This window comes from Thamnophis elegans, chromosome 5, assembly GCF_009769535.1.
Source record: "Thamnophis elegans isolate rThaEle1 chromosome 5, rThaEle1.pri, whole genome shotgun sequence".
NCBI lineage: Eukaryota > Metazoa > Chordata > Lepidosauria > Squamata > Colubridae > Thamnophis > Thamnophis elegans.
Genome location: NC_045545.1, coordinates 98271241 through 98297507, shown reverse-complemented (window position 1 = coordinate 98297507; position 26267 = coordinate 98271241). Strand labels below are relative to the sequence as shown.

Genomic DNA, 26267 nt, shown 5'->3' with positions numbered 1-26267 from the left:
TTCCTATGTTGTTTTTAAGTTATGTGGTTATTTTTGTTAATGTCTTTATGTGTTCTGTTGATGTGCTTATGTGTATAAAATAAAAATTAAAAAAAAAAAGAGAGTCAACGATGACTTCATACTTGATGGCACATCATCAAGGGCAACAGTATATAAGAGTATGCAATGCGGGTGATGGCATTATTAGGAGACCTGATGAGTCAGGTTGGGTACATGAGTCAGGTTGGGAGGGGGATACATATGGTTGCTAAGGTCAAGAGTGACTAGATGGCAACGTCAAGACCAAGTTGCTTTGAGAAGGCCATAATATTGGGAAAGGTGGAAGGAAAGAGATGATGATGATGATGATGACGACAACCAAGGTGGATTGACACCTTGGTAGTGAGGACACCATTAGAAGATCTGAAGGACCTAGCTGGGGACAGATCATCATGGAGAAAGTCAATCCATATGGTTACTAAAAGAAGAGTGACTTGATGGCAATGTTAAGAACAAGATGCTTTGAGAAATGTTGGGAAAGGGAAAAGAAGAAGAGGATGATTAAGGTGGATGGACTCAGCTAAAATGGTGGTAAGGGCACTACTGGAAGAAGCAGGTTGGAGACAGATCACCCTGAAGAAAATCTATATATGTGTCACCAAGAGTCAACTATGATTTCATATTTGATTGCAGATCATCAAGGTCCCAGTATATAAGAGTGGCACCATTTGGACATCTGAAGGACCTATTTGGGGGACAGTTCACCTCGGAGAAGATCAATCCATATGGTTCCTAAAAGGTGACACTGACTTGATGGCACATCAATCAATCCATGTCATGATCAAGTTCTTTTGAGGGGTCCATAATGCTGGCAAAAGTGGAAGGGAAGAAGAAGAGGAAGATGGATGTTCTTGATTACAGTATTGGTGAGAAGCACCATTGGGAGACCTGAAGAACCAGGTTGGCGACAGATAATCCTAGAGAAAATCTATGTGTCACCAAGAGTCAACTATGACTTTATGGCTTCATAATTGATGGCACACCATTAAGGGTAACACTATATAACAGGGGTCCCCAAACTTGGCAACTTTTAAGACTTGTGGACTTCAACTGTTGAAGTCCACAAGTCTTAAAATTTGCCAAGTTTGAAGACTTCTGCTATATAAGATGATGAAGTGGTGGTGAGAAGCACCATTGGAAAACCTGAAGGACCCGGTTGGGGACAGTTCACCTCAGAGAAGATCAATCCATATGGTTCATAAAAGGTGACACTGACTTGATGGCACATCAATCAATCCATGTCATGATCAAGTTCCTTTGAGGGGTCCATAACGCTGGGAAAAGTGGAAGGAAAGAGGAGAAGAAGAGGAAGACCAAGATGGATGGTCTCAATCAGTGTTAGTGAAGGCACCATTGGGAGACCTGAAGGACCAGATTGGAGACAGATCATCCTGGAGAAAATCTACATATGTGTCCACCAAGGGTCAATGATGACTTTATGACTTCATACTTGACGACACACATCAAGGGCAACACTATATAGCAGTGTTTCTCAACCTTGGCGACTTTAAGTCCTGTGGACTTCAACTCCCAGAATTCCCCAGCCAGCACAGCTGTGCTGGCTGGGGAATTCTGGGAGTTGAAGTCCACAGGACTTAAAGTCGCCAAGGTTGAGAAACACTGCTATGTAAGATGACGAAGTGATGGTGAGAAGCACCATTGGAAGACCTGGAGGACCTGGTTGGGGACAATTCGCCTCAGAGAAGATCAATCCATATGGTTGCTAAAAGGAAGACCAAGGTGGATGGTGTCAATTACAGTAGAGGTGAGGACATCATTGGAAGTTCTGAAGAACCAGGTTGGAGACAGATCATCCTGGAGAAGACTTCTATTTATGGGCCACTGAGAGCCAACTATGACTTGATGGCACATAATCAATCAATCAATCAATCAATCAATCAATCAAAATCCACAAAAAGTACTAAAAAGGAGATGAGAATCCATCTGGACCCGCCCTGGTTTTTTTTGGGGGGGGAGGGGAACCCAGTTCGACACCAAGCACCCCAAATTAAGTAAATCCCCAGCAAGGGGCACTATTTAAATATAAAATTGTGTCCCCCTTTTTTTGGGGGGGGTTAGCCCCGCTGTCACTTCGAACGGCCACTAAGCGAAACGGTTGTAAGTCGAGGACGGCCTGCCAGCCCCAGACCGTCAAAGGAGTTCAGCCCCTCCCCCGTGTCTTCATAGAGCCCCTAAGAACCCCCTCAGGGAGATTTTGGGGGGCTGCCACGTGGGGGGAGCGGTTTACATCTCCTCACGAGACCCCCCTGAGGCGACCCTCCTGGCTGCGGAAGGGAGGGGATTTGGGGGGAGGTGGCGGGGGGAGATGCCCCTCCCCTGACAGGGGGTCCCAAGCTCCTCCTCGGCCCTCTCCGAAGGGCCCGGGCGTCCCCGAGGCCCCCCCGAGACCCCCGGTGCCTCCCCCGGCCTCTCCCGCAGGGCCCCAGCGCCGGCGCCCCACTCACCAGAGCCCCCGGGGCCGCCATCTTGGATCCACGTGTCGACGCCGACGTCGCCGGAAGTGGCTCCCCATTGGCCGAAGCTGCCGGTTGCCATGGAGACGGCGGCCGTGGCTGGGTTGGAAGGCCCAGCCCGACCCGGCCTGGTCCTCGGACACTTCCCCGTCCCCACCACGCTCGGGAAAGTCCAGGCTAGCAGTTGCAACCCCTTCGCCGAAGGGACGGGGAAGGGTTGGGAAAAGGGAAGCGCTGGGCCTTTTCCGGATTTGGACCTTGTCACCATCTTGGCTGCTGGCGGAGTGGGGCTCTTTCCGCCATCTTTGGTGCGGGCGCGTTCCGTGTGGAGGCGGCGCCATTTTTATGGCGGGCAAGGCGCCCTCTTCGTGCGTGGAGGTTGAGAGTGGGCGCCATCTTTTTTAAGGGCATTGCTGGATATTCACGAGGAGGTTTTTAAAGGTCTTAAAAGGAGACAATTTGTGTGTGTCAAGAGCCAACATAGAATAGGATAGGATAGAATAGAATAGAATAAAGGAAGAATAGAATAGAATATGGAATGGAATAGGAGATGGAATACAATGCAATAGAATAGAATAAGAACAGAATAGAATAAGAACAGAACAGAATAGAATAATAAGGAAAGAATATAGAATAAAATAGAATATGGAATGGAATAGGATAGGAGATGGAATACAATAGAATAGAATAAGAAGAGAACAGAATAGAATAAGGAAAGAATAGAGTAGAATAGAATAGAATAACAGAGTTGGAAGGGACCTTGGAGGTCTTCTAGTCCAACCCCCTGCTTAGGCATTGGCTCTAAAGGCAGGAATCATCAGAATCGGGCTTTAAGGAGCGTCTTCTCCAGTAAATGTGTATTTTTCTATACCCATTTTAGATTCTCAGGGTTCCCTTTCTTGTAAGTTACTGCTGCAGTCAATAAGCAAGCACTCAGTCGTTAAGTGAGCAAATTCTGCAAGTTGAGTCCCACAAGCCTTTAAATTGCCATGGTTGGAGACGCTGGATTTAGTACAAACTCATTTCCCCCATTTTACTGCCTTTTTGCCATGGTTGTGTGGGAAGTTATCATCCAGCCCTCTCCCAGAAAAATGAAATATCCTAGGAAATATTGAAAAGGCAGAATATTTCTCTGGATGTGAAAAGAAACATGTTTCAAAAGACAGAATAGTTGCCTATAGCTTTCTGCCCATCCCCAGCTAATGGGCCATTAAGATGGCCAGGCTAGCCCACTTTACATAATAAAGACTTCTCCTCACTGCAGCTGTAGGGGGAAGGGATATTACTCAACTGACCACAAGGCAACTGAGAACTCATCACAGCCTAGAGAGTAGCCCCCTGCATGGCACCATGGGAGCCTGACAACCAGTCAGAATACATTTCTTACATAGGAACAGGAAACAGAGAGGTGGGACTGAACAGGGTATAAAAGCCTAGCAAGCCCCTCCCTCAGCCCTTCTCTTCTTCTCCACCAACATTGAAGCATGTGATCACATTTTCTGTTCAGGGCTCAAGCCATGTGGTCCTGTCCAACAATAAACCATCTTTCCAAGCAGCCTCCATCTCTCCAGTGTCTTTTTCCCCACTTGGAGCTGAACCCAGAAGGACATTTCATTCAACAGTTGTTAAGTGAATCATGTGGTCATTAAGTGAACCTGGCTTCCTTTATTGGCTTTGTTTGCGAGAATCCAGAGGGAAGGTGATCACATGGTCCAGGGACATTGCAACCGTCATAAATAACAGGCTGGTTGCCAAGCATTCGAATTCTGATGCGGCAACTGTCATAAGGCACCATTTTAAGTGTCGTCGTAACTTTGAATGGTCACAAAACAAATGGTTGTAAGTCGAAGACAACCCATACAGTGGTTGGAACAGACCTGGTACACTAAGCCCAAATCAATCCAGATCGTGGGTGATACCTTTTCCACTGAAGTTTTTTAATTTCAAGATTTAGGGTTTAAAATTTGATAGATACCATTAGTCCTTTGAAGATTTTCTCCCCAACCAAAATGGGATGATCTGTTTTCTCTGAAAAGAGCTAAAAATAAGGGAGGTGTTTGGAGACGAAAAATGGTTGTCATGGAAAGTAAGGAGTTATTAAAGAAAAAAATGAAGTCTGAAAACTTTTGTGGTTTGCAAAAGGACTTAAGCAAAGCATCAAACAAAACCATAATCTTCAGGCATATCAACAAATCATCAGAAACCCAATCCTTAGGAAAGAATAATATAACATCTGAAGAGACGTTAATGCAGGTATTCCTTGAGTTACAATCATTCATTCAAAGTTGCAACGGCATTGAAAAAAGTGACTTAGTACGTCCGTTTTTCACCCTTAATGACCGTTCCAGCATCTCCATGGTCACATGATTCAGACGCTTGGCAACTGGCATGTACTTATGACAGTTGCAGAGTCTCGGAGTCACCTGTGATTCCCTTTTGCAACCCAAAGTCAAAGGGGAAGCCAGATTCACTTTACAGCCATGTTACTAAGTTAACAACTGCAATGACTCACTTAATAACTGCAGCAAGAAAGGTCGTAAAATGGGGGGAATCTCGTTTAACAACGGCCTTGCTTAGCAACAGAAATTTTGGACTCGTTTGTGGGTGTAAGCTGAGAATTACCTATAAATCTAAACCAAAGTTTGTTGCTTGGTGTATGGGGTTTATACGTTCAAATAAAGTATTAACAAAACATGTACAAATTAGCTTTAGCATCATGTGTGATCTCTGTCAACCTCCCTGAAGCCACACATGTATTTGTAATAACTGTGGATGTGTTTCACGTGGACACAACTAGGCTAGATAGTTCCAAGTAGACAGGTTAGGTTAGGGACAGATTTTTAAGGAGAAAATAAATCTTATGTGGTGGCTAGAAATAATAACACCTTAAATAAGAATGGAAGGGAATAGCGCAGAGAAGAGCAACGAAGAGGATGAGGGGACTGGAGGCTAAAACATACGATGAATGGTTGCAGGAACTGGGCATGGCTGGTCTAGGGAAGAGAAGGACCAGGGGAGACACAATAGAAGTCTTCCAACATTTGAGGGGCCGCCACAGAGAGGGTCAAGCGATTCCCCAAAGCAGACAAGGAATAATGGATGGAAACTGACCAAGGAGAGATTCAACCTACAAACAAGGAGAAATTTTCTGACAGTGAGAACCATCAACCCATGGAACAGAAGTTGCCTTCAGAAGTTGTGGGAGGTTCATCCCTGGAGGTTTTCAAGAAGAGACTGGACCGTCCTCTGTCAGAAAGGGTGCAGGGTCTCCTGCTTGGGTAGGGGGTTGGACTAGATGACCTGCAAAGTCCCTTCCAACTCTGTTAATCTGTTAAATCTGATAATAGAATAGAACAGAAGAGAATAGAAGAGTAGAGTAGAATAGAGAATAGAATAGAATTAGAATTAGAATAGAATAAGAATAGAATAGAGAAAATAGTAGAGAAGAATAGAGAATAGAATAGAATTAGAATAGAGAAAATAAAAGAATAGAGGAGAATAGAGAATAGAATAGAATTAGAATAGAATAGATAAAATAGAAGAGTGGAATAGAATAGACAATAGAATAGAGAAATCGAATAGAAGAGTAGAGTAGAATAGAAAATAGAAGAGAAGAGAATAGAGAAAATAGAATAGTAGAGTAGAATAGAGAATAGAATTAGAATAGAATAAGAATAGAATAGAGAAAATAGTAGAGTAGAATAGAATAGAGAATAGAATAGAGAATAGAATAGAATAGATAAAATAGAAGAGTAGAATAGACAATAGCATAGAATAGAGAAATCGAAGAATAGAGTAGAATAGAAAATAGAAGAGAAGAGAATAGAGAAAATAGAATAGAAGAGTAGAGTAGAATAGAAAATAGAATAGAAGAGAATAGAGAAAATAGAATAGTAGAGTAGAATAGAGAATAGAATAGAATTAGAATAGAATAAGAATAGAATAGAGAAAATAGAAGAGTAGAATAGAATAGAGAATAGAATAGAATAGATAAAATAGAAGAGTAGAATAGACAATAGCATAGAATAGAGAAATCGAAGAGTAGAGTAGAATAGAAAATAGAAGAGAAGAGAATAGAGAAAATAGAATAGAAGAGTAGAGTAGAATAGAGAATAGAAGAGAATAGAGAAAATAGAATAGTAGAGTAGAATAGAGAATAGAATAGAATTAGAATAGAATAAGAATAGAATAGAGAAAATAGAAGAGTAGAATAGAATAGAGAATAGAATAGAGAATAGAATAGAATAGAGCAAATAGAAGAGTAGAATAGAATAGACAAAAACTGGAATAGAATAGAGAAAATAGAATAGAGTAGAATAGAGAATAGAATAAGAATAGAATAGAATAAATAGAAGAGTAGAGTAGAATAGAGAATAGAATAGAATAAATTAGAATAGAGAAAATAGAATAGAAGAGTAGAGTAGAATAGAATAGAGAAAATAGAAGAGTAAAATAGAATAGATTGGCCAAGTGTGACTGGACACACAAGGAATTTGTCCCTGACACATAACCTCTTGGTGTATAAGTAAGCACAAGAAGTGATCACAATGATAAAATACAATCATCATAAAACAACAGTGAACGTTGTCATATTGTACCTTATACAAAACAAGGATAAAACAATGACAATCAATTCCAAGTAAGAGCCAAGAATACTTTCCTTTTATTTTTTTTGAATTTCAATTTTTATTGAAAATAGTTATCTATTCATTCTATTAGAATAATAATTATTTGCATCTTACAATGATTTCAAACGTGCCATTGCCTCATAATCCTCCCCTAATCTGGATCTCCGCAGGGAATCCCATCTTCATTAAATGCAGAACGCTTCCCCCGTGTTTTAATAGTCTTGAAATGGGAAACTAGCGTTAAGAATCAGTTGGCGAAGCTTTTCGAAGGCCACTCATGAATCAAAATATACACAGGCAGTCCTTGACATACAACCGTCCCTTCAAAGTTCCGACGGCACTGAAAAAAGGGAACTCGGCATCCTTTTTCCACACTTACGACCGTTGCAGCATTCCTCGTGGTCACGTGATCGAAATTCAGAGGCTTGGCAACTGGCACATACTTACGACGGTGTCCCGCAGTCACGGCTTCCCCTTTTGCGACCTACTGAGAAGCAGTCAATGGGGAAGCCGGATTCACTGAACGACCGTGTCGCTAACTGAACTGATCCGCTTGACAACCATGCCAGGAAAGGTCGTAAAGTGGGACAATACTCCCTTAATAACTGTCTCGCTTAGCAACAGAAATTTCGGGCTCAATGGTGGCTGTAAGTCGAGGTCTACCTGCGGTTATACCCCGACTTAATCATCCAAAATACATAATTTATTTCTCTTTCTCTCTCTCTCCCTTTCTTGCTCTCCCTCTCTCTCCCTCTCTCTATCTCTCTGTCTCTCTGTCTCTCCCTCTGTCTCTCTCTCTCCCTTTCTCTCTCTCTCTCTCTCCCCGCCTCTCTCCCTATCTGTCTCTCCCTCTCTCTCTCTCTTTCTCTCTCTCCCTCTCTCCCTCTCTCTCCCTTTCTCTCTCTCTCCTCGCCTCTCTCCCTATCTGTCTCTCCCCCTCTCTCCCTCTCTGTCTCTCTCTCCCTTTCTCTCTCTCTCCCTCTCCCCGCCTCTCTCCCTATCTGTCTCTCCCTCTCTCTCTCCCTTTCTCTCTCTCCCTCTCTGTTTCTCTCTCTCTCCCTTTCTCTCTCTCTCCCCGTCTCTCTATGTCTCTCCCTCTTTCTCTCCTTCTCTCTCTCTCCCTCTCTCTGTCTCCTCCTTTCTTGCTCTCTTTCTCTCTCTGTCTCTCCCTCTCTCTCCATCTCTCTACCTATCTGTCTCTCCCCCTTTCTGTCTCTCTCCCTCTCTGTCTCTCTCTCTCCCTCTCTGTCTCTCCCCCTCTCTCCCTCTTTGTCTCTCTCTGTCTGTCTCTCCCTCTTCCTCCCTCTCTCCCTCCCTCATATGCACACACACAATTGTACAGACACACACAGCCCTCCAGGAACCTCCATCAGAACGTTGTGGCTTCACAACAGATGCCAAGATAAAGTGCCTTCCGTCTTTGAAGCGGTTTCAGTCCGATTAGTTCGCAGCGAAGAGACAAAACGTTTGCTTAATTCAGTCCCTTAATCCAACCGGGTTTGCCAACCAGCCACGTTGGCACCTAGGAAAAAAATAACCTCTTCCCTCTAAGCCACGGGTTCTCCATGCCAACACCTGGGCTCTCGCAGGGCATCAGCGTGCCGGCGACGCCGGTGTGGCTCTGGGTCCCTCTTAAGGCTGTTGTTGGTATTGCTTTTCCGTGCCGGTGAAAAAGTCCTCCAAGATGCTCTGGATGTACTCAAAGGTGGGGCGATCTTCGGGTTTCTGCTTCCAACACCTCATCATGATCTCGTAGAGCTCCTGCGGGCAATCCTGGGGACGGGGCATCCGGTAGCCACGCTCCAGCGCACGCATCACTTCCAGATTAGTCCTCCCTGCAGGGTAGACAAAGAAAGAGGCAGGGGGGATCATTCCTGACCTGAAACCCAACTCGGAAGCTATCGCAGAAGAGAGAGGGGGCTTCCGACAGGCCCAAAAAGCCAGTAAAACCATTGGCCCAGTCAGGCTGGCATGACCTGCTGGGGGTCCTGGGTGCTCTCTGGGATGGGTTGTTTTCTTGCAGACGTTTCGTGACCCAACTAGGTAACATCATCAGTGCTAGAAGGGGGTGGGGTTTGTGGAGAGGAGGAGGAGGAGGAGGAGAGGATGACTGTGGGCTCCTTGTTGCTCTCTGAGCTTGGTTTCTTGCAGGCGTTTCATGACCGAACTAGATAATATCATCAGTGCAGATGGGAGTGGGGTTTGCAGTGAGGAGGAGGAGGAGGAGGACTGTTGGATCTGGTGCTGCCTCTGTTTTGTTGGGTTTTTTTTGCAGACGTTTCATTACCCAACTGGGCAGCACCATCATTGCTAGAAGGGAATGGGATTTACAGAGAGGAGGAGGAGGAGGGGGAGGAAGAGGAGGAAGAAGAGGAAGTAGAAGAAAAGGAGGAGGAGCAGGAGGAGGAGGAGGAGGAGGAGGAAGGGGAGGAGGTGGAAGAGGAGGAGGAAGAGGAGGAGGAGGAAGAGGAGGAGGAGGAAGAGGAGGAGGAGGAAGAAGAAGAGGTGGAGGAGGAAGAGGAGGAGGAGGAAGAGGTGGAGGAGGAGGAGGAAGAAGAAGAGGAGGAGGAGGAAGAGGAGGAGGAATAAGAAGAGGAAGAGGAGGAAGAGGAAGAAGAGAGGAGGAGGAGGAGGAAGAAGAAGAAGAAGAGAGGAGGAGGAGGAAGAGGTGGAGGAGGAAGAGGAGGAGGAAGAACAGGAGGAGGAAGAAGAGGAAGAGGGGGAAGAAGAGGAGGAGGAGGTAGAAGAGGAGGAGGAGGAAGAAGTGGAGGAAGAAGAAGAGGAGGAGGAGGTGGAGGAGGAAGAAGAACAGGAGGAGGAAGGAAGAACTGTTAGATCTTAGGTGCTGTTTGAGCTTAGTTGTTTTTCCCCCAGACATTTCATTACCCAACTAGGCAACATCCTCAGTAACAGAAGGGAGGGGTAAACCAGAGAGCTCCAAAACCCCACACCCTTCTAGCCCTGGTGACGTTCCCTAGTTTGGTCATGAAACGTCTGCCAGAAAACAACCCTTCTCAGAGAACTCCAAGGACCCCAACATCGTTGTCCTCCTCCTCCTCCTCCTCCTCCTCTCTGCAAACCCCACACCCTTCTAAAGATGATGATCAACTCGCTCTACAACCATCATGAGTATGACCATGTTGGGCAGCCCCCCCCCACCCCCTTTACCGTCATAACTCGAGGACCGTAGCACAAGAAATGTTTAGAAAAAGTCCAAGATTGCATGTTACTTTAGAGAGACACCGAGACAGCTGAGTTTTGAAATCAGAATGAGAAGAAGAAGCATTAAGGAAACGGAGCATGAAAACCATATTTACGTGGCAACTTCGCCTTGCAAACCCCGGAAGTGTTGGCCCCACAGCATTTGCGTGTTGTTGTGGAAACTGCGTGTTGCAATAATGTGTTTCCTTTGACACGCTGTGCTGCCGTCCACTTCGTGTGTGAAAAGACCCTCCCACAAATCCTTTTTTTCCGTTAAAACGTTAAAAATTGATAACAACGTGCACGCAAGGATCGCGGGTCTGCGTTCGTAAGCCTAAGCTTTAGCAAAATGGGGAAATGTGTGTTGCGGCATCACACCTCACCCCTCTGTACATTGTGTTGCAAGGCGTGCTTTGCCACCTGCTTCCTCTCCAAGGGACAAAACATGCGACGTTTAATCAAGGGTATTTCTTTTAACCGTCTTGCTAAAGAACAGACCCAGCCAGAGCCCACCACGGCAGTCCACCAGTCACCCCACCCACCGCGTCCTCCTCTCTTTGCTGAAGGTTGAACCCCAAATTCCTTGACCTGTGACTTAGCCCTGACACCACCACCCCCAAATTTTTTTGGCCTGTGACAGTTCTTCCTAAGAAGTGTTTGTCTTAAGGGCCAAGATATGCTGGAGAGAGGAGGCTGAAAAAGAACAGGGGTAGCCAAGCTTGGTCATTTTAAAAACTTTTTAAAAAAGTTTTTTATTAGCTAAATATTGAAAACATTGGACGTAGTGCGACATTTTTGGCATAAACATTTCCATATAGTTTTTGGATCGTGCAACAATTACATTTTATACCCATTACGTAGGTAGGTGTAGTCAATCAGATTACCTGTCCACTGATCCTTTCTTTTATATAATTACTAGCCATATAGAGACATATCCGATTCCTTCCTACCACACATTCTTAATACCCTAATTTCCAATTCTTAGCTTGTCTGTGTTTTTCTGTCCCAACTTTTTCCCTCCTTTCTAACCATCGATACCATTTGTCCCAGATTTCGTGATATTCCGTCTCTCCCTCGTCTTTGAGCGCTAGAGTCAGCCTGTCCATCTCTGCGCACGTCAGTATCTTATTTATTATTTCCTGTTCCGCAGGAGTCACTTTATTTTTCCATTTTTGTGCAAAAACCAGTCTTGCCGACATTAAAATAAGCAGCATTAAATATAATCCACCTTTGCCATGTTTTTCTTTTGTATACAATATATAGAATAACAGAGTTGGAAGGGACCTTGGAGGTCTTCTAGTCCAACTCCTTGCCTAGACAGGAAACCTTATACCATTTCAGACAAATGGCTATCCAACATCTTCTTTAAAACCTCCAGCGTTGGGGCATTCACAACTTCTGGAGGCAAGTTGTTCCATTGATTAATTGTTCTAACTGTCAGGAAGTTTCTCCTCAGTTCTAAGTTGCTTCTCTCCTGGATTAGTTTCCACCCATTGCTTCTTGTTCTGCCCTCAGGTGCCTTGGAGAATATTTTGACTCCCTCTTCCTTTGTGGCAACCCCTGAGATATTGGAAGACTGCTATCATGTCTCCCCTAGTCCTTCTTTTCATTAAACTAGACATACCCAGTTCCTGCAACCGTTCTTCATATGTTTTAGTCTCCAGTCCCCTAATCATCTTTGTTGCTCTCCTCTGCACTCTTTCCAGAGTCTCCACATCTTTTCTACATCGGGGTGACCAAAACTGGATGCAAATATTCCAAGTGTGGCCTTACCAAGGCCTTATAAAGTGGTATTAACCCTTCACGTGATCTTGATTCTATTCCTCTGTTTATGCAGCCTAGAACTGTGTTGGCTTTTTTGGCAGCTGCTGCCCACGGCTGGCTCCTATTTAAATGGTTCTCCACCAGGACTCCAAGATCCCTTTCACAGTTACTACTGTTGAGTAAGGCACCACCTATACTGTACCTGTGCATCCATAATAAAAATAGTTCTGGCCTCAACTCCATCTTTTGATTTAACGTTACTTTAATCACTTTAAAACTTGTGGACTACATCTCCCAGAATTCCCCCAGCCAGCCACAAGTCCACAAATCTTACAAGTTGCAAAACAAAAACAAAAAGTCTTTTCTTTCCCATCTTCCTGTTCTTCTTTCTAACCCTTCACAAGACCTTTCATTTTTCGTTGCTTCACGCACCCTGCTGTTGGCCAAAAATGGTCCCATTTCAAAGCTCACACTAAGGAGTTTCTAACTGGTCCATTCAGAATCAGAATCAGAGCAGGAAGGGACCTTTCCGGCTACCCACCTGGATACGGAGTCTGCCCGTAGGTAATGATCTCCATCAGCAAGATCCCGAAGGACCACACGTCGGACTTTATGGTGAAGGACCCATAATTGATCGCTTCGGGGGCGGTCCACTTGATGGGGAACTTCGCGCCTGCCAAAAAAATCCAAATCAACATAAGATTTAGCCTGAAAGGGGACAGATAATGTTATCAGTTTGGTTTAATGGTGAAGGTACCAGGGAGAAAGAGGGGGACGGTGAGTTCTAGTCCCACCTTAGGCATGAAAGCCACCTGAGTGAATTTAGGCCAATCACCAGGAGAGATTGCTATTGCTAACCAAACCATTGTAAGTTGAGGTGTGCCAGGTCAGCTAAAAACAAAACTCAGCATTTGGAGTCCGGATCGTGCCCCAAAAGTTAATTTTAATGTGATTTAGATGCAGCCGAACTTCTGGCAGTGTACATAACAACATGAAAAACAACCCAATAATGAGAAAAGAATTAAAAAGCAAAAACCAGTGGCAAATCCACCCACACACCATCTAGCACAAGTGACAATTTCTTTTCCCCATTCATCTTGGATGAATTATTAAGAGCATAAACTTTGGGGGCAAAATAATTCTTTGGAAAAGAGACTAAATAAAACTCCAATAAGGAAAAGAAAAAAAAGCTTTCACATTTGGTATTGGGAAGCCAAATAGTTACTCAAATTAAAAATAGTTTGGCCATTATAGGAAGTTATAATGGGGGGAAATGAATATTATTGTATACACAGCACCAGGGATCAGCAGATGGGGACCTCCATACTTCACACTTGTGGTTTATTTGTGGTCCTTTATCTCCAAGAAAAATGGCTAATAGAAACTAGGAGACAGCGAGTTCTAGTTTCACTTTTGGCACAAAAACCCGCTGGGTGACTTTGCACCAATCACCAGGAGATGGTGAGTTCTAGTCCTGCCTTAGGCATGAAAGTCGGCTGGGTGACTTTGGGCCAATCATCAGGTGATGGGGAGTTCTAGTTCCGCATTATGCATGAAAGCTGGCTGGGTGACTTTGGGCCTATCACCAGGAGATGGGGAGTTCTAGTCCCGCCTGGGCACAAAAACAGGTGGGTGACTTTGGGCCAATCACCAGGAGACGGTGAATTCTAGTCCCACCTTAGACATGAAAGCCATCTGGGTGACTTTGTCCCAATCACTAGGAGATGGTGAATTCTAGTCCTGCCTTAGGCACAAAAGCCATCTGGGTGATTTTGGCCCAATCACCAGGAGATGGTGAGTTCTAGTTCTGCCTTAGGCATGAAAGCCAACTGGGTGATTTTGGCCCAATCACCAGGAATCTGTGAGTTCTCGTCCCGCCTTAGGCATGAAAGCCAGCTGAGTGAATTTAGGCCAATTACCAGGAGAGAGAGAGTTCTAGTCCCGCCTGAGCACAAAAACAGGTGGGTGACTTTGGGCCAATCACCAGGTGATGGTGCGTTCTCGTCCCGCCTTAGGCATGAAAGCAGGCTTGGTGCTATTGGAGGAAATATCCATCTGGTTCAGTTCCAAGCAGTGAAAAAGACACTGGAAACAAGGAGGCTGATTGGAAAGAGGGTTTGATGGTGAACAGGACCACCAACCCCATGGTGCTGGTGCAGCTGGTCACATGGAGTTGAGAATGAGGGTATTTATACCGTCTCTTGGGCTTTGAACTTGAGCTTCCTATTCCTGTGCAAGAATATGTATTCTATTGGCTGTCGTCACACTCCCACGGGGCCGTCACGTGAGGTCAAGTTTGTCTGAGATAGGTTTGGTTGAAGTTTGCCAATGCAATATCCTTAGGAGATTTTGCAATGCAGTGAGCTCGGCTGCTAGATAATCCTGTCTGGAGGGTCATGTCTTAATCCCATCACCCTGGAGCTGGAGGTCTTTTGTCTTGCAGACAGGATGGCCCAGTCTTTCTCAATGGGCACCAAATATCTGCGGGGGAAGGGAGCTGGTGCTCTGAGTTAGCAATAGCAATAGCAGTTAGACTTATATACCGCTTCATAGGGCTTTCAGCCCTCTCTAAGCGGTTTACAGAGTCAGCATATCACCCCTCCCACAGTGGGGGTCCTCATTTTACCCACCTCGGAAGGATGGAAGGCTGAGTCAACCCTGAGCCGGTGAGATTTGAACAGCCGAACTGCAGAACTGCAGTCAGCTGAAGTGGCCTGCAGTGCTGCACTCTAACCACTGCGCCACCTCGGCTCTTTCTGTCTGAGTTTCTGTCCACCTTAAGATTTCTATTTCTCTTTTAGGGGAAATATAATATTTTGCCTTTTTAAATATTTCTCAAAATATTTCATTCTTCTAGGAGTGGTGGCATGCCAGGGGCGGTGGTGGCGGCGGGGGGGAACAGATGGACGGGACAGGAAGATGAATAATCAAATCTTAAAAAATAAAATGCCTGCATGAAAAAGTGATTTTCCTTTCCCTGAAAAAGTCTTCACTCTCTCTATTTAGTTGGGCAGAATAATAGAAGAATAGAGCTGGAAGGGTCCTTAGAGGTCTTCTAGTCCAACCCCCTGCTCAAGCAGAAAACCCTATTCCTTTCGGGACACATGACTGCCCAGCTTCTTCTTAAAAACCTCCAAAGATGGAGCACCTACACTGAGCCGAGGTGGCGCAGTGGTTAAATGCAGCACTGCAGGCTACTTCAGCTGACTGCAGTTCTGCCGTTCGGCTGTTCAAATCTCACCGGTTCAAGGTTGACTCAGCCTTCCATCCTTCCGAGGTGGGTAAAATGAGGACCCGGATTGTTGTTGGGGGCGATATGCTGACTCTGTAAACCACTTAGAGAGGGCTGAAAGCCCTATGAAGCGGTAGATAAGTCTAACTGCTGTTGCTGTTGCTATTCTCACGACCAGCTGTTCCCCTGGATAACAGAACAATAGAGTTCGAAGGGACCTTAGAGGTCTTCTAGTCCAACCCCCTCCTCAAACGCCCCTAAACCAGGGACGTCAAACTGGTAGCCCGCAGGCCAGAGAAGTCAGTTGCAGGCCAGGCCCACCCCAGCTCTGTGAATGGGAAAAAAGTTGTGATACATCATGTGCCAGTTTGATACCTGAGCCCTAAAACATTCTCGAAAAATGCCTGTCCAGACCTTTGATTGCATCCGGTGGCCCCCATTTTGACTTTTTTGACCACCTCCTACAGATTCCACCTCCCCCAGACCCAACTGCCGCTTCTTTGGAGATGCTGGGCACTCCCTCCCATCCCCCCAGAGACCCCCCAAGACCACCTCCCAGCCTCTCCGATTGACGGAGAGATCGGCGTTAAAAGTCCAGTTAATCTACGTTCTCCATAAAAGCGAAGGAGGAGGCGCACTAGAGTTGTGTTGGCTTTGTACCTTCCCGTGCGGTGTATTCGTTGTCGTCTATCACACGGGCCAGGCCGAAATCTGCAATCTTGCACACCAGGAGAGCCGAGACCAAAATGTTGGCAGCTCTGAGGTCACGGTGGATGTAGTTCCTCTGCTCGATGAAGGCCATGCCTTCAGCTATCTGCAACCAGAAGAGAAAGCTCCATTAAAGGGGAAAAAGGAGGAAGGAAGGAAGGAGAGAAGAAAGAAGAAAGAGAAGTAAGGGGGGTAGGAAGGAGGGAGGGAGGGAAGGAGGGAAGGAAGGAGAGAAGGAGAGAAGGAAAGAGGGAATGTAGGAGAGAAGGAAGGGGGGAAGGAAGGAGGAAAGGAAGGGGGAAAGGAAGGAGAGAAGGAGAGAAGAAAGGAGGGAAGGAAGGAAGGAAGGAGGGAAGGAAGGAGGGAAGGAGAGAAGGAGGGAAGGGGAAGGAGGGAGGGAAGGAAGGAGGGAAGGAAGGGGAGTAGGAGAGAGGGGTTGGACTAGATGACCTCCAAGGTCCCGCCCTTGTGATTCCCTTCTTCCCAAACAACTCACCTGGGCAGAGAAGTCGATCAGCTTGGGGAAGGGCTGTTTCTTGCCTTCCTCACTTTTTAAGAAATCCAGCAAGCTTCCTGCGGAGAGAGAGGAGACCCTTTTGAGGCAAGGAGGACATTTCTGGGACCCCCTCCCAAAACACCGTTCTCGTTTCGAGGAGTCGGAGGAGTCGTTAACGGGAGCTGTTGGGTAAGCCCCCCCCCCAAGGATGGGTCTCCAGCTTGGAAATAGCAGAAATGCCTGTTTCTTTTTCCTGCCTTTCACAAGGACAGTTTACACACACACACAACCACGCACACTCTGCTAAACAACTAATCCCCCAAACCCTGTCGAACTATCGTATCTAGTAAGGCTGTAAATACTATTGAATTGAATTTATTGCATTTATATGCCGCCCTTTTCCCCCGAAGGGGACTCAGGGCAGCTCACAATCCAAGTCAGGGAAGGGGGTACAGATAAGGGATAAAAAAGACGAACAGAACAATACACAATTTAAAAGCACACAACAACCATACCATTTAGTCTTCTCACCTGTCTTATTACTTGTCTCCTTATCTTCTCGTGATTATAACACTGTCGCTTGTTTCTTGCGATTTATATATATATTTTAATTTAGTCACTTAGTATGATTTATGTTGATTGATTATTTAGTATCCTTATGGCTATCAGTAAGTGTTGTTCCTTATGATTTATGATGAATGTGTTTTTATGACTATGATCACGATTTATCCCTTATAGTTTTTATGCACACTGAGAGCTTGTGTACTGAAGACAAATTCCTTGTGTATGCAATCACACTTGGCCAATAAAGAATTCTATTCTGCTCTATTTGAATATTCTAATATTTGAATATTCTATTCTAATATTCTAATATTCTATTCTAATATTCTATTCTAATATTCTCTTCTCTTCTTTCTGCATTCTATTCTAGTCTACTCTAATATTCTTTTCTATTCTTTCTGCATAACTAGGATAACTAGGATCCAGTTTTTATAAATTTTTAGGGCAATAAAAACAGTGTATTTATAAAATGTGTGGTCCTATAGTTCTAATAATTATTATTCTATTCTATTCTCTTTTATTCTATTCTATTCTAGTCTAATATTCTTTTCTATTCTTTCTGCGTAACTAGGATAACTAGGATCCAGTTTTTATAACTTTTTAGGGCATTAAAACCAGTGTATTTATAAAATGTGTGGTCCTATATTTCTAATAATAATTATTTTATTCTATTCTATTCTCTTTTATTCTATTCTATTCCACTCTATTCTAATATTCTTTTCTATTCTATTCTATTCTATTCTATTCTATTCTACTCTACTCTATTCTATTCTATTCTAGTCTAGTCTAGTCTAATATTCTTTTCTATTCTTTCTGCGTAACTAGGATCCAGTTTTTATAACTTTTTAGGGCAATAAAAACAGAGTATTTATAAAATGTGTGGTCCTATAGTTCTAATAATAATTATTCTATTCTATTCTATTCTATTCTATTCTATTCTATTCTATTCTACTGTATTCTAATATTCTTTTCTAGTCTACTTTATTCTATTCTATTCTAATATTCTTTTCTATTCTTTCTGCGTAACTAGGATAACTAGAATCCAGTTTTTATAATTTTTAGGGCAATAAAAACAGAGTATTTATAAAATGTGTGGTCCTATAGTTCTAATAATAATAATAATTTTATTCTATTCTACTCTATTCTAATATTCATTTCTATTCTAGTCTACTTTATTCTATTCTATTCTATTCTAATATTCTTTTCTATTCTTTCTGCGTAACTAGGATAACTAGGATCCAGTTTTTATAACTTTTTAGGGCAATAAAAACACAGTATTTATAAAATGCGTGGTCCTATAGTTCTAATAATAATTATTTTATTCTATTCTATTTTCTTTTATTCTATTCTACTCTATTCTAGTATTCTTTTCTATTCTACTTTATACTATTCTAGTTAATATTCTTTTCTATTCTTTCTGTGTAACCAGGATAACTAGGATCCAGTTTTTATAACTTTTTAGGGCAATAAAAACACAGTATTTATAAAATGCGTGGTCCTATAGTTCTAATAATAATTATTTTATTCTATTCCCTTTTATTCTATTCTATTCTATATTCTAATATTCTTCTCTATTCTACTCAATTTCTATTCTATTCTATTTTATTCTATTCTATTCTAATATTCTTTTCTATTCTTTCTGCATAACTAGGATAACTAGGATCCAGTTTTTATAACTTTTTAGGGCAATAAAAACAGTGTATTTATAAAATGTGTGGTTCTATATTTCTAATACTAATTATTTTATTCTGTTCTATTCTATTCTATTCTACATGTAGTCCTCGACTTACAATCATTCATTTCGTGACTGTTCGAAGTTACATTGCCACTAAAAAAAAGTGACTCGTTTTTCACACTTACGACCACTGCAGTATCCTCACAAGATCAAAATTCAGATTCTTGGCTACTGACTCATATTTATGACAGTCGCAGTGTCCCGGGTCGCGTGATCCCCTTTTGCGACCTCCTGACAAGCAAAATCAATGAGGATGCCGGATTCACTTAATAACCGTCTGGCTAACTTCATAACCGCGGTGATTCACGGAACAACTGCGGCGAGATAGCTAAACTCACTTTAAGCACTCTCTCGCTTAGCGACATGAATTTTGGGCTCGACAGTGGTCGTAATCCGAGGACTACCTGTAATTCACAGAAATGTAACTGGCTCATATCTAGAGAGATTCAGGTTCACAACTGTGGCTAGAAAGCTTGGTTGTGGTCACAGGTTGAGGACTACCTTAATGGTGGTCATAAGTCAAGGACCACCTGTAGTGCCAACGGATCTGGAGGGTGCCAGGCTGAGATAGGCCATGACGCGGAACGCTGGTTCTCACCTTTCTCCATGAATTCGGTGATGATGAAAATGGGCTCTTCCTTGGTCACCACCGCATGGAGTCTGACCAGCTTGTCATGCTGCAGGGTCTTCATGATGTTGGCTTCTTCAAGGAAGGCCGTCACCGTCATGGTTCCCGGCTTCATGGTCTTCACAGCCACTTTGGTGTGGGCGTTATAGGTGGCTATGGAAGCGGGAAAAGCCATGCTTTAGGACACAGGTAGGGAACAATGGCCCCTTTATGGCTTGTGGACTTCAACTCCCAGAATTCCTTCAGGCAGCCATGCTGACTATGGCCCCTTTGTGACTTATGGACTTCAACTCCCAGAATTCCTCCGGCAGCCATGGTAACTATAGCCACTTTATGGCTTGTGGACTTCAACTCCCAGAATTCCTCAGGCAGCCATGGTAACTATAGCCACTTTGTGACTTAGGGACTTCAACTCCCAGAATTCATGTTGGCTCAGGAATTCTGGGAGTTGAAGTCCAGAAGTCATAAAAGGGCCATAGTCTGTCCTTCTAAACCAGACCCCTAGAACAGGGGTCAAAGGCAAATATGGTGATGTTTGGGGACCTCCAACGGGGGAGAATATTTGTGGCTCGGGGTTGAATTGAGGAGTCCTTGGTGCTATCTGAGCATGGTTGTTTCCTTCCGGGTGTTTTATTCTCCAACTAGGTAACAACCAAGCCCATTCTCTTCTAGCACTGATGATGTTACCTAGATGGGTCTAGAAAAGTCTGCAAGAAAATAACCAAGCTCAGGGACCCCACAGTCCTCCTCCCCCTCCCTCTCCTCCTCTTCCATCTCCATTATCTTCATGGAATATCTACAAGGGCTGCCCGGGATCTTCCGTTTGAAATAAGTAGCCATTAAATTGAATTGAATTAATTGATTGATTGAATGAATGAATGAATGTGTAAGTGAATGAATGAATGAGTGTGTGAGTGAGTGAATGAGTATGAATGAATGAATGAATCAATGAGTGAATGAATAAATAAGTGTGTGGATGAGTGTGAGTGAGTGAATGAATAAGTGTGTGAATGAACGAGTGTATGAATGAATGTGTGAATGAATGAATGAATGAATGAATGAATAAGTGTGAATGAATGAGTGAATGAATGAATGAATGAGTGTGTGAGTGAATGAATGAGTGTGAGTGAATGAATTAATAAATGTGTGAATGAACGAGTGTGAGTAAGTGAATGAATGTGTGAATGAATGAGTGAATAAATAAGGGTGTGAATGAATGAGTGAGTGAATGGGTGAGTGTGTGAGTGAGTGAATGAATGAGTTTGAATGAATGAATGAATAAATAAGTGTGTGAATGAGTGTGAGTGAGTGAATGAATAAGTGTGTGAATGAACGAGTGTGTGAATGAATGTGTGAATGAATGAATGAGTGAATAAATAAGTGTGTGAGTGAATGAATGAATGAGTGTGTGAGTGAATGAATGAGTGTGAATGAATGAATGAATAAATAAATGTGTGTGAATGAGTGTGGGTGAGTGAATGAATAAGTGTGTGAATGAATGAATGAATAAATAAATGTGTGAATGAATGTGAGTGAATGAATAAGTGTGAATGAATGAGTGTGTGAGTGAATGAATGAGTGAGTGAATGAATGAATGAATAAAGTGTGTGAATGAGTGTGAGTGAATGAATAAGTGTGTGAATGAACGAGGGTAAGTGAATGAATGTGTGAATGAATGAGTGAATGAATAAGGGTGTGAATGAATGAGGGTAAGTGAATGAATGTGTGAATGAATGAGTGAATGAATAAGGGTGTGAGTGAATGAGTGAATGAATGAATGAATGAGTCAGTGAACAAGTGAGTGAATGAATGAAAAAGAAAGATCTCCCCTGGGAATTGTGTGTGTGTGTGTGGGGGGGAGTTTAAGTGCGTAGCCTTTGCAATCGAAAGGACACATTCAAGATCCAAAACGGCCCTGCTGAGAATGTTGTTCTTATGCAGCCCCCGGGGGGCTTTTGGGGAACTTACCCATCCAGACTTCTCCAAACTGCCCGGCCCCCAATTTCTTCTCCAGTTCCAGGGAGTTCCTGGGGATTTCCCAGGCGTCCTTCTCCCAGGGCTTCTCGGGCTTCGGCAAGACACAGGGGAAGGTCAGCTTCTGGCACAATCCATCGGCTTTCCCTGAAAAAGAGACCAGGGGAGATTTTAGGAATGGGGTGACATTTTTCTGAAACTTGTGTTTCTCAACCTTGGCAACTTTAAGACGGGTGGACTCCAACTCCCAGAATTCCCTAGCCCGGCTAATCTTAAAGTCCACCCATCTTAAGATTTATCAACATGCTGGCTGGGGGATTCTGGGAGTTAAGTTCACTGGGAGGCAGCCCAGAAATACTAGCAGTATTGAGACAGAGAGAGGAGGGGGAAGAGATGAGGGGGAGAAAGAGGAAAACAGAGAGAAAGTGAGAGAGGGAGAGAGGGAGAGGGAGAAAGAGAGAGGGAGAGAAAAGAGGGAGAGAAAGAGGAAAACAGATGGAAAGTGAGAGAGAGAGAGAGAGGGAGAAAGAGAGAGGGAGAGAAAAGAGGGAGAGAAGGAGAAAAACAGATAGAAAGTGAGAGAGAGAGAGAAAGAGAGAGGGAGAAAGAGAGGGAGAGAAAAGAGGGAGAGAAAGCGGAAAACAAAGTGAAAAAGAGAGAGAGAGAAAGAGAGAGGGAGAAAGAGAGAGGGAGAGAAAAGAGGGAGAGAAAGAGGAAAACAAAGTGAGTGAGAGAGAGAGAAAGAGACAGGGAGAGAAAAGAGGGAGAGAAAGAGAAAAACAGATAGAAAGTGAGAGAGAGGGGGGGAGAAAGAGAGAGGGAGAGAAAAGAGAGAGAAAGAGAAAACAAGATAGAAAGTGAGAGAGAGAGAGAAAGAGAGAGGGAGAAGGAGAGAGGGAGAGAAAAGAGGGAGAGAAAGAGAAAAACAGATAGAAAGTGAGAGAGAGGGGGGAGAGAAAGAGAGAGGGAGAGAAAAGAGAGAGAAAGAGGAAAACAGATAGAAAGTGAGAGAGAGAGAGAGAGAAAGAGAGAGGGAGAAAGAGAGAGGGAGAGAAAAGAGGGAGAGAAAAGAGGGAGAGAAAGAGAAAAACAGATAGAAAGTGGGAGAGAGAGGGGGGGAGAAAGAGAGAGGGAGAAAAGAGAGAGAAAGAGGAAAACAGATAGAAAGTGAGAGAGAGAGAAAGAGAGAGGGAGAAAGAGAGAGGGAGAAAAAAGAGGGAGAGAAAGAGGAAAACAGAGAAAGTGAGAGAGAGAGAGGGGGAGGGAGAGAAAAGAGGGAGAGAGAAAACAGAGACTGGGAGAAAGAGAGAGGAACGGAGGAAGAGAGAGTAAGAGAGAGTGAAGAAAAGAAAAAGAGAAAGGAACAGAGAAAGAGCGAGAGACACACACACAGAGAAAGCAGAAGAGAAAGAAAACAGGAAAGAGTAAGAAAACGAGGGAGAGGGGGAGAAAGAGAGATTTGCCTTGTCACTTTTACACCCCAAGAAACTAGGGAGGTCCTTTTTCAGATGTTCACCAAGGCCCTTTCGCGCCATGGGCTCAGCAGCCTCTTATGGGGTCTCCAAACTTGGCCACTTTAAGACCTGTGGAGTGGACTACAACACCCACAATCCCTCAGTTAGCATGCTGATAAAACATTTAAGATGGGGGGGGGGACTTTAAGATGCGTTGACTAGGGAATTCTGGGAGTTGAAGTCCACTCATCTTAAAAGTTTATTAGCATTCTGGCTGTGGAATTCTGGGAGTTGAAGTCCGCAAGTCTTTAAAGCAGCCCATACATCTGTCTTATCCGGTCACTGCCTGGCCTGCATCCCTTCCTCCTGTCCCCCAAGGCCATTCCCACATACCCTTGGAAAGAGGCCGTGTCGCCGTCTTCCGACCGCCAGTTCCTCGCCTCTCAAAAGGGGCTAAATTTTAATCCTGGAGCCAACGGAGGGAAGGACGTCTCCCGTTCCCCATGTAGAAAACTGGCTCCACAGCTGCCAGATTTGCAGGCTCACCTTTATAATGGCTGACCAATTTCTGCAGAGTGCTGAAGTTGCTCCGGGTGGAGATGTAGAAGCCGCCGTTGTCCAGGGTTCGAATCTTGTAGTGTTTCACCACATCCAGTTTGCTTTGGGAGTCGAAGTCTCGGACGGAGAGGGAGTAACTTCCTGGACCAGGACAGAGAGAAAGGAGGAACGAGAAGTGAGGGCCATTATTTTTATCTCCCTCTCAAAAGGGAAGTACAGGTGGACAGAGGCTAAGTCTCACTCACACGAGGAGTTTCGACTTTGAAATGGCATAGGTTCTCCTGCTTGAGCAAGGGGCTGGACTAGAGGACCTCCAAGGTCCCTTTCAACCCTGTTATTCTGTAATTCTGTAATAATCTCCTGCTGGAGTAAGGGGCTGGACTAGAAGACCTCCACGGTCCCTTTCAACTCTTTGATATTCTGTAATTCTGTAAGGGTCTCCTGCTTGAGCAGGGGGCTGGACTAGAAGACCTCCAAGGTCCCTTCCAACTCTTGTTATTCTGTAATTCCATAAGGGGCTCCTGCTTGAGCAGGGGGTTGGACTAGAAGACCTCCACGGTCCCTTTCATCTCTGTAATTCTGTAATTCTGTAAGGGTCTCCTGCTTGAGCAGGGGGCTGGACTCGAAGACCTCCGAGGTCCCTTCTTACTCTTGTTATTCTGTAATTCCATAAGGGTCTCCTGCTTGAGCAGGGGGTTGGACTAGAAGACCTCTGAGGTCCCTTCTAGCTCTTTGTTATTCTTTAATTCCATAAAGGTTTCTTGCTTGAGCAGGGGGCTGGACTAGAAGACCTCCAAGGCCCTTCCAACTCTTGTTATTCTGTAATTCCATAAGGGGCTCCTGCTTGAGCAGGGGGCTGGACTAGAAGACCTCCAAGGCCCCTTCCATCTCTGTAATTCTGTAATTCTGTAAGGGTCTCCTGCTTGAGCAGGGGGCTGGACTAGAAGACCCCCAAGGTCCCTTCCAACTCTTGTTATTCTGTAATTCCTTAAGGGTCTCCTGCTAGAGCAGAGGGCTGGACTAGAAGACCTCCGAGGTCCCTTCCAACTCTTGTTATTCTGTAATTACACAAGGGTCTCCTGCTAGAGCAGGGGGCTGGACTAGAAGACCTCCGAGGTCCCTTCCAACTCTTGTTATTCTGTAATTCCTTAAGGGTCTCCTGCTAGAGCAGAGGGCTGGACTAGAAGACCTCTGAGGTCCCTTCCAACTCTTGTTATTCTGTAATTACACAAGGGTCTCCTGCTAGAGCAGGGGGCTGGACTAGAAGACCTCTGAGGTCCCTTCCAACTCTTGTTATTCTGTAATTACACAAGGGTCTCCTGCTAGAGCAGGGGGCTGGACTAGAAGACCTCTGAGGTCCCTTCCAACTCTGTTATTCTGTAATTCCATAAGGGGCTCCTGCTTGAGCAGAGGGCTGGACTAGGAAAGTTTTCGTCTCCATCTACCTTTGCTTGTTTCACTGTCTCGGATCATGAACGAGCCGATAAAATTTCCCGGAGCCAATAAATGGCGCTCAGCATCCTTCCGGCTCAGGCCTCTCATGAACCACCTATGGGTGACAAGGAAGAGAAAATGAGCACCAAATCTTGCCTAAAATTCTTTCTCAAACTTTCCCCATCCACAAATTTTCCCCCTGGCACAGAGAAAAAAAATAATAATCACTTTTTATACCATTTTAAGTTACATGCTCCATAGATACTGTAGTCCTCGGTCTTCGACCACAATAGAGCTCAATGTTTCCATTGCTAAGCGAGACAGTTGCTGAGTGAGTTGTGCCCCGTTTCTAAGACCTTTCATGCCACCGTCGTTAAGGGAATCCCTGCAGTTGTTAATTTAGTCACACGGCTGTTTAAGTGAATCTGGCTTCCCCATTGGCTTGGTGGCAAAAGGGGATCGCGTCCCCTGGGACACTGCGACCGTCGTAAATATGAGTCAGTTGCCAATGGTCTGAATTCTGATCGCTTGAGTGTGGGGACGGACGTAAGTGTGAAAAACGGTGATAAGTCGCTTTTTCTAGTGCCGCTATAACTTTGAGTGTTCGCTAAATGAATGGTCGTAAGTTTAGGACAGTGTTTCTCAACCTTGGGAACTTGAAGATGTCTGGACTTCAACTCCCAGAATTCCCCAGCCAGCATTCGCTGGCTGGGGAATTCTGGGAGTTGAAGTCCAGACATCTTCAAGTTCCCAAGGTTGAGAAACACTGCAATAAAATAGTGAGGGGAACTGGAGACTGAGAACTGGCTTAAGTTAGAGTTTGATTTTTTTTACAATTAAAAGTCAGGGGAAAAACTGTGCACTTTGACCTTAGAAATCAAGAGAAGCTATGATCCAAAGGTGCTTTTTTCAGGAGGCACCTGGACTTCCTTGTTTTTCTTGGAAAACATTTCCCTTCTCCTCCAAAAAGCTTCCTCCGCTCTGACTGGACGGTGGGGAAGGGAAGGGTTGATACTCCTTGCAGACAAAGCTGGTCATTTGCATCCTTTTAGAGGGTCATTGAGGCCACTTGGAAGTTTATCTCTGTCCTCAGGGTCACCGGAGTGGTGCAAATGGTTCCCGTAGTCTGCAATTTTCCCCCCCTCTGGACATCCGTTCCTTCTCCCACCCCATTCGAAAGGTGTCCATCCCAATATAAAAGGATGCAAATGACCAGCTGTCTGCAAGGGATATAAATCCTTCCATTCCCACAGAGCCGAAGAAGCTCCTTGGATGAGAAGCGAAATGTCTTCAAAAGAAAAAAAACAAGAAAATCCAGTTTATAGTTGTTTAAACGTCCTTCATCATAAAATATACCAAGATTTAATACATAACCACATAC

The 26267-nt window shown here is 44.3% G+C and overlaps 2 protein-coding genes across 2 annotated transcripts in view; both read right to left on the bottom strand.

Annotated features, from left to right (window-relative positions):
- TM9SF4 (transmembrane 9 superfamily member 4) overlaps positions 1-2591 on the bottom strand; it is a 39046-nt gene extending 36455 nt beyond the window's left edge. Inside the window, exon 1 of the mRNA XM_032218383.1 lies at positions 2505-2591. Coding sequence (XP_032074274.1) covers positions 2505-2525 — 21 coding nt within the window. The 5' untranslated portion in view covers positions 2526-2591. The remainder of the gene's footprint in view (positions 1-2504) is intronic.
- A 5823-nt stretch (positions 2592-8414) lies between these two features.
- On the bottom strand, positions 8415-25175 carry HCK (HCK proto-oncogene, Src family tyrosine kinase). The gene is made up of 8 exons (XM_032219008.1): positions 24898-25175; positions 23441-23593; positions 21435-21587; positions 19437-19619; positions 16543-16619; positions 15999-16152; positions 12648-12779; positions 8415-8976 (listed from the first exon to the last, which is right to left on the bottom strand). The coding sequence occupies exons 1-8, from the start codon at positions 24992-24994 to the stop codon at positions 8774-8776; spliced, it is 1152 nt and encodes a 383-aa protein (XP_032074899.1). The 5' UTR covers positions 24995-25175; the 3' UTR covers positions 8415-8773.
- Between the last annotated feature and the right edge of the window lie 1092 nt (positions 25176-26267).

Bases quoted from the DNA above. Each gene is read 5' to 3' on its own strand.
- HCK (XM_032219008.1), bottom strand. From the start codon at position 24,994: ATGAGAGGCCTGAGCCGGAAGGATGCTGAGCGCCATTTATTGGCTCCG. The intron at 16,620-19,436 runs GTGAGAACCAGC...CTCTCTCCGCAG, and splicing joins CACCGAATTCATGGAGAAAG to GAAGCTTGCTGGATTTCTTA. The intron at 16,153-16,542 runs GTGAGTTGTTTG...TTCTGGTTGCAG, and splicing joins TGATCGACTTCTCTGCCCAG to ATAGCTGAAGGCATGGCCTT.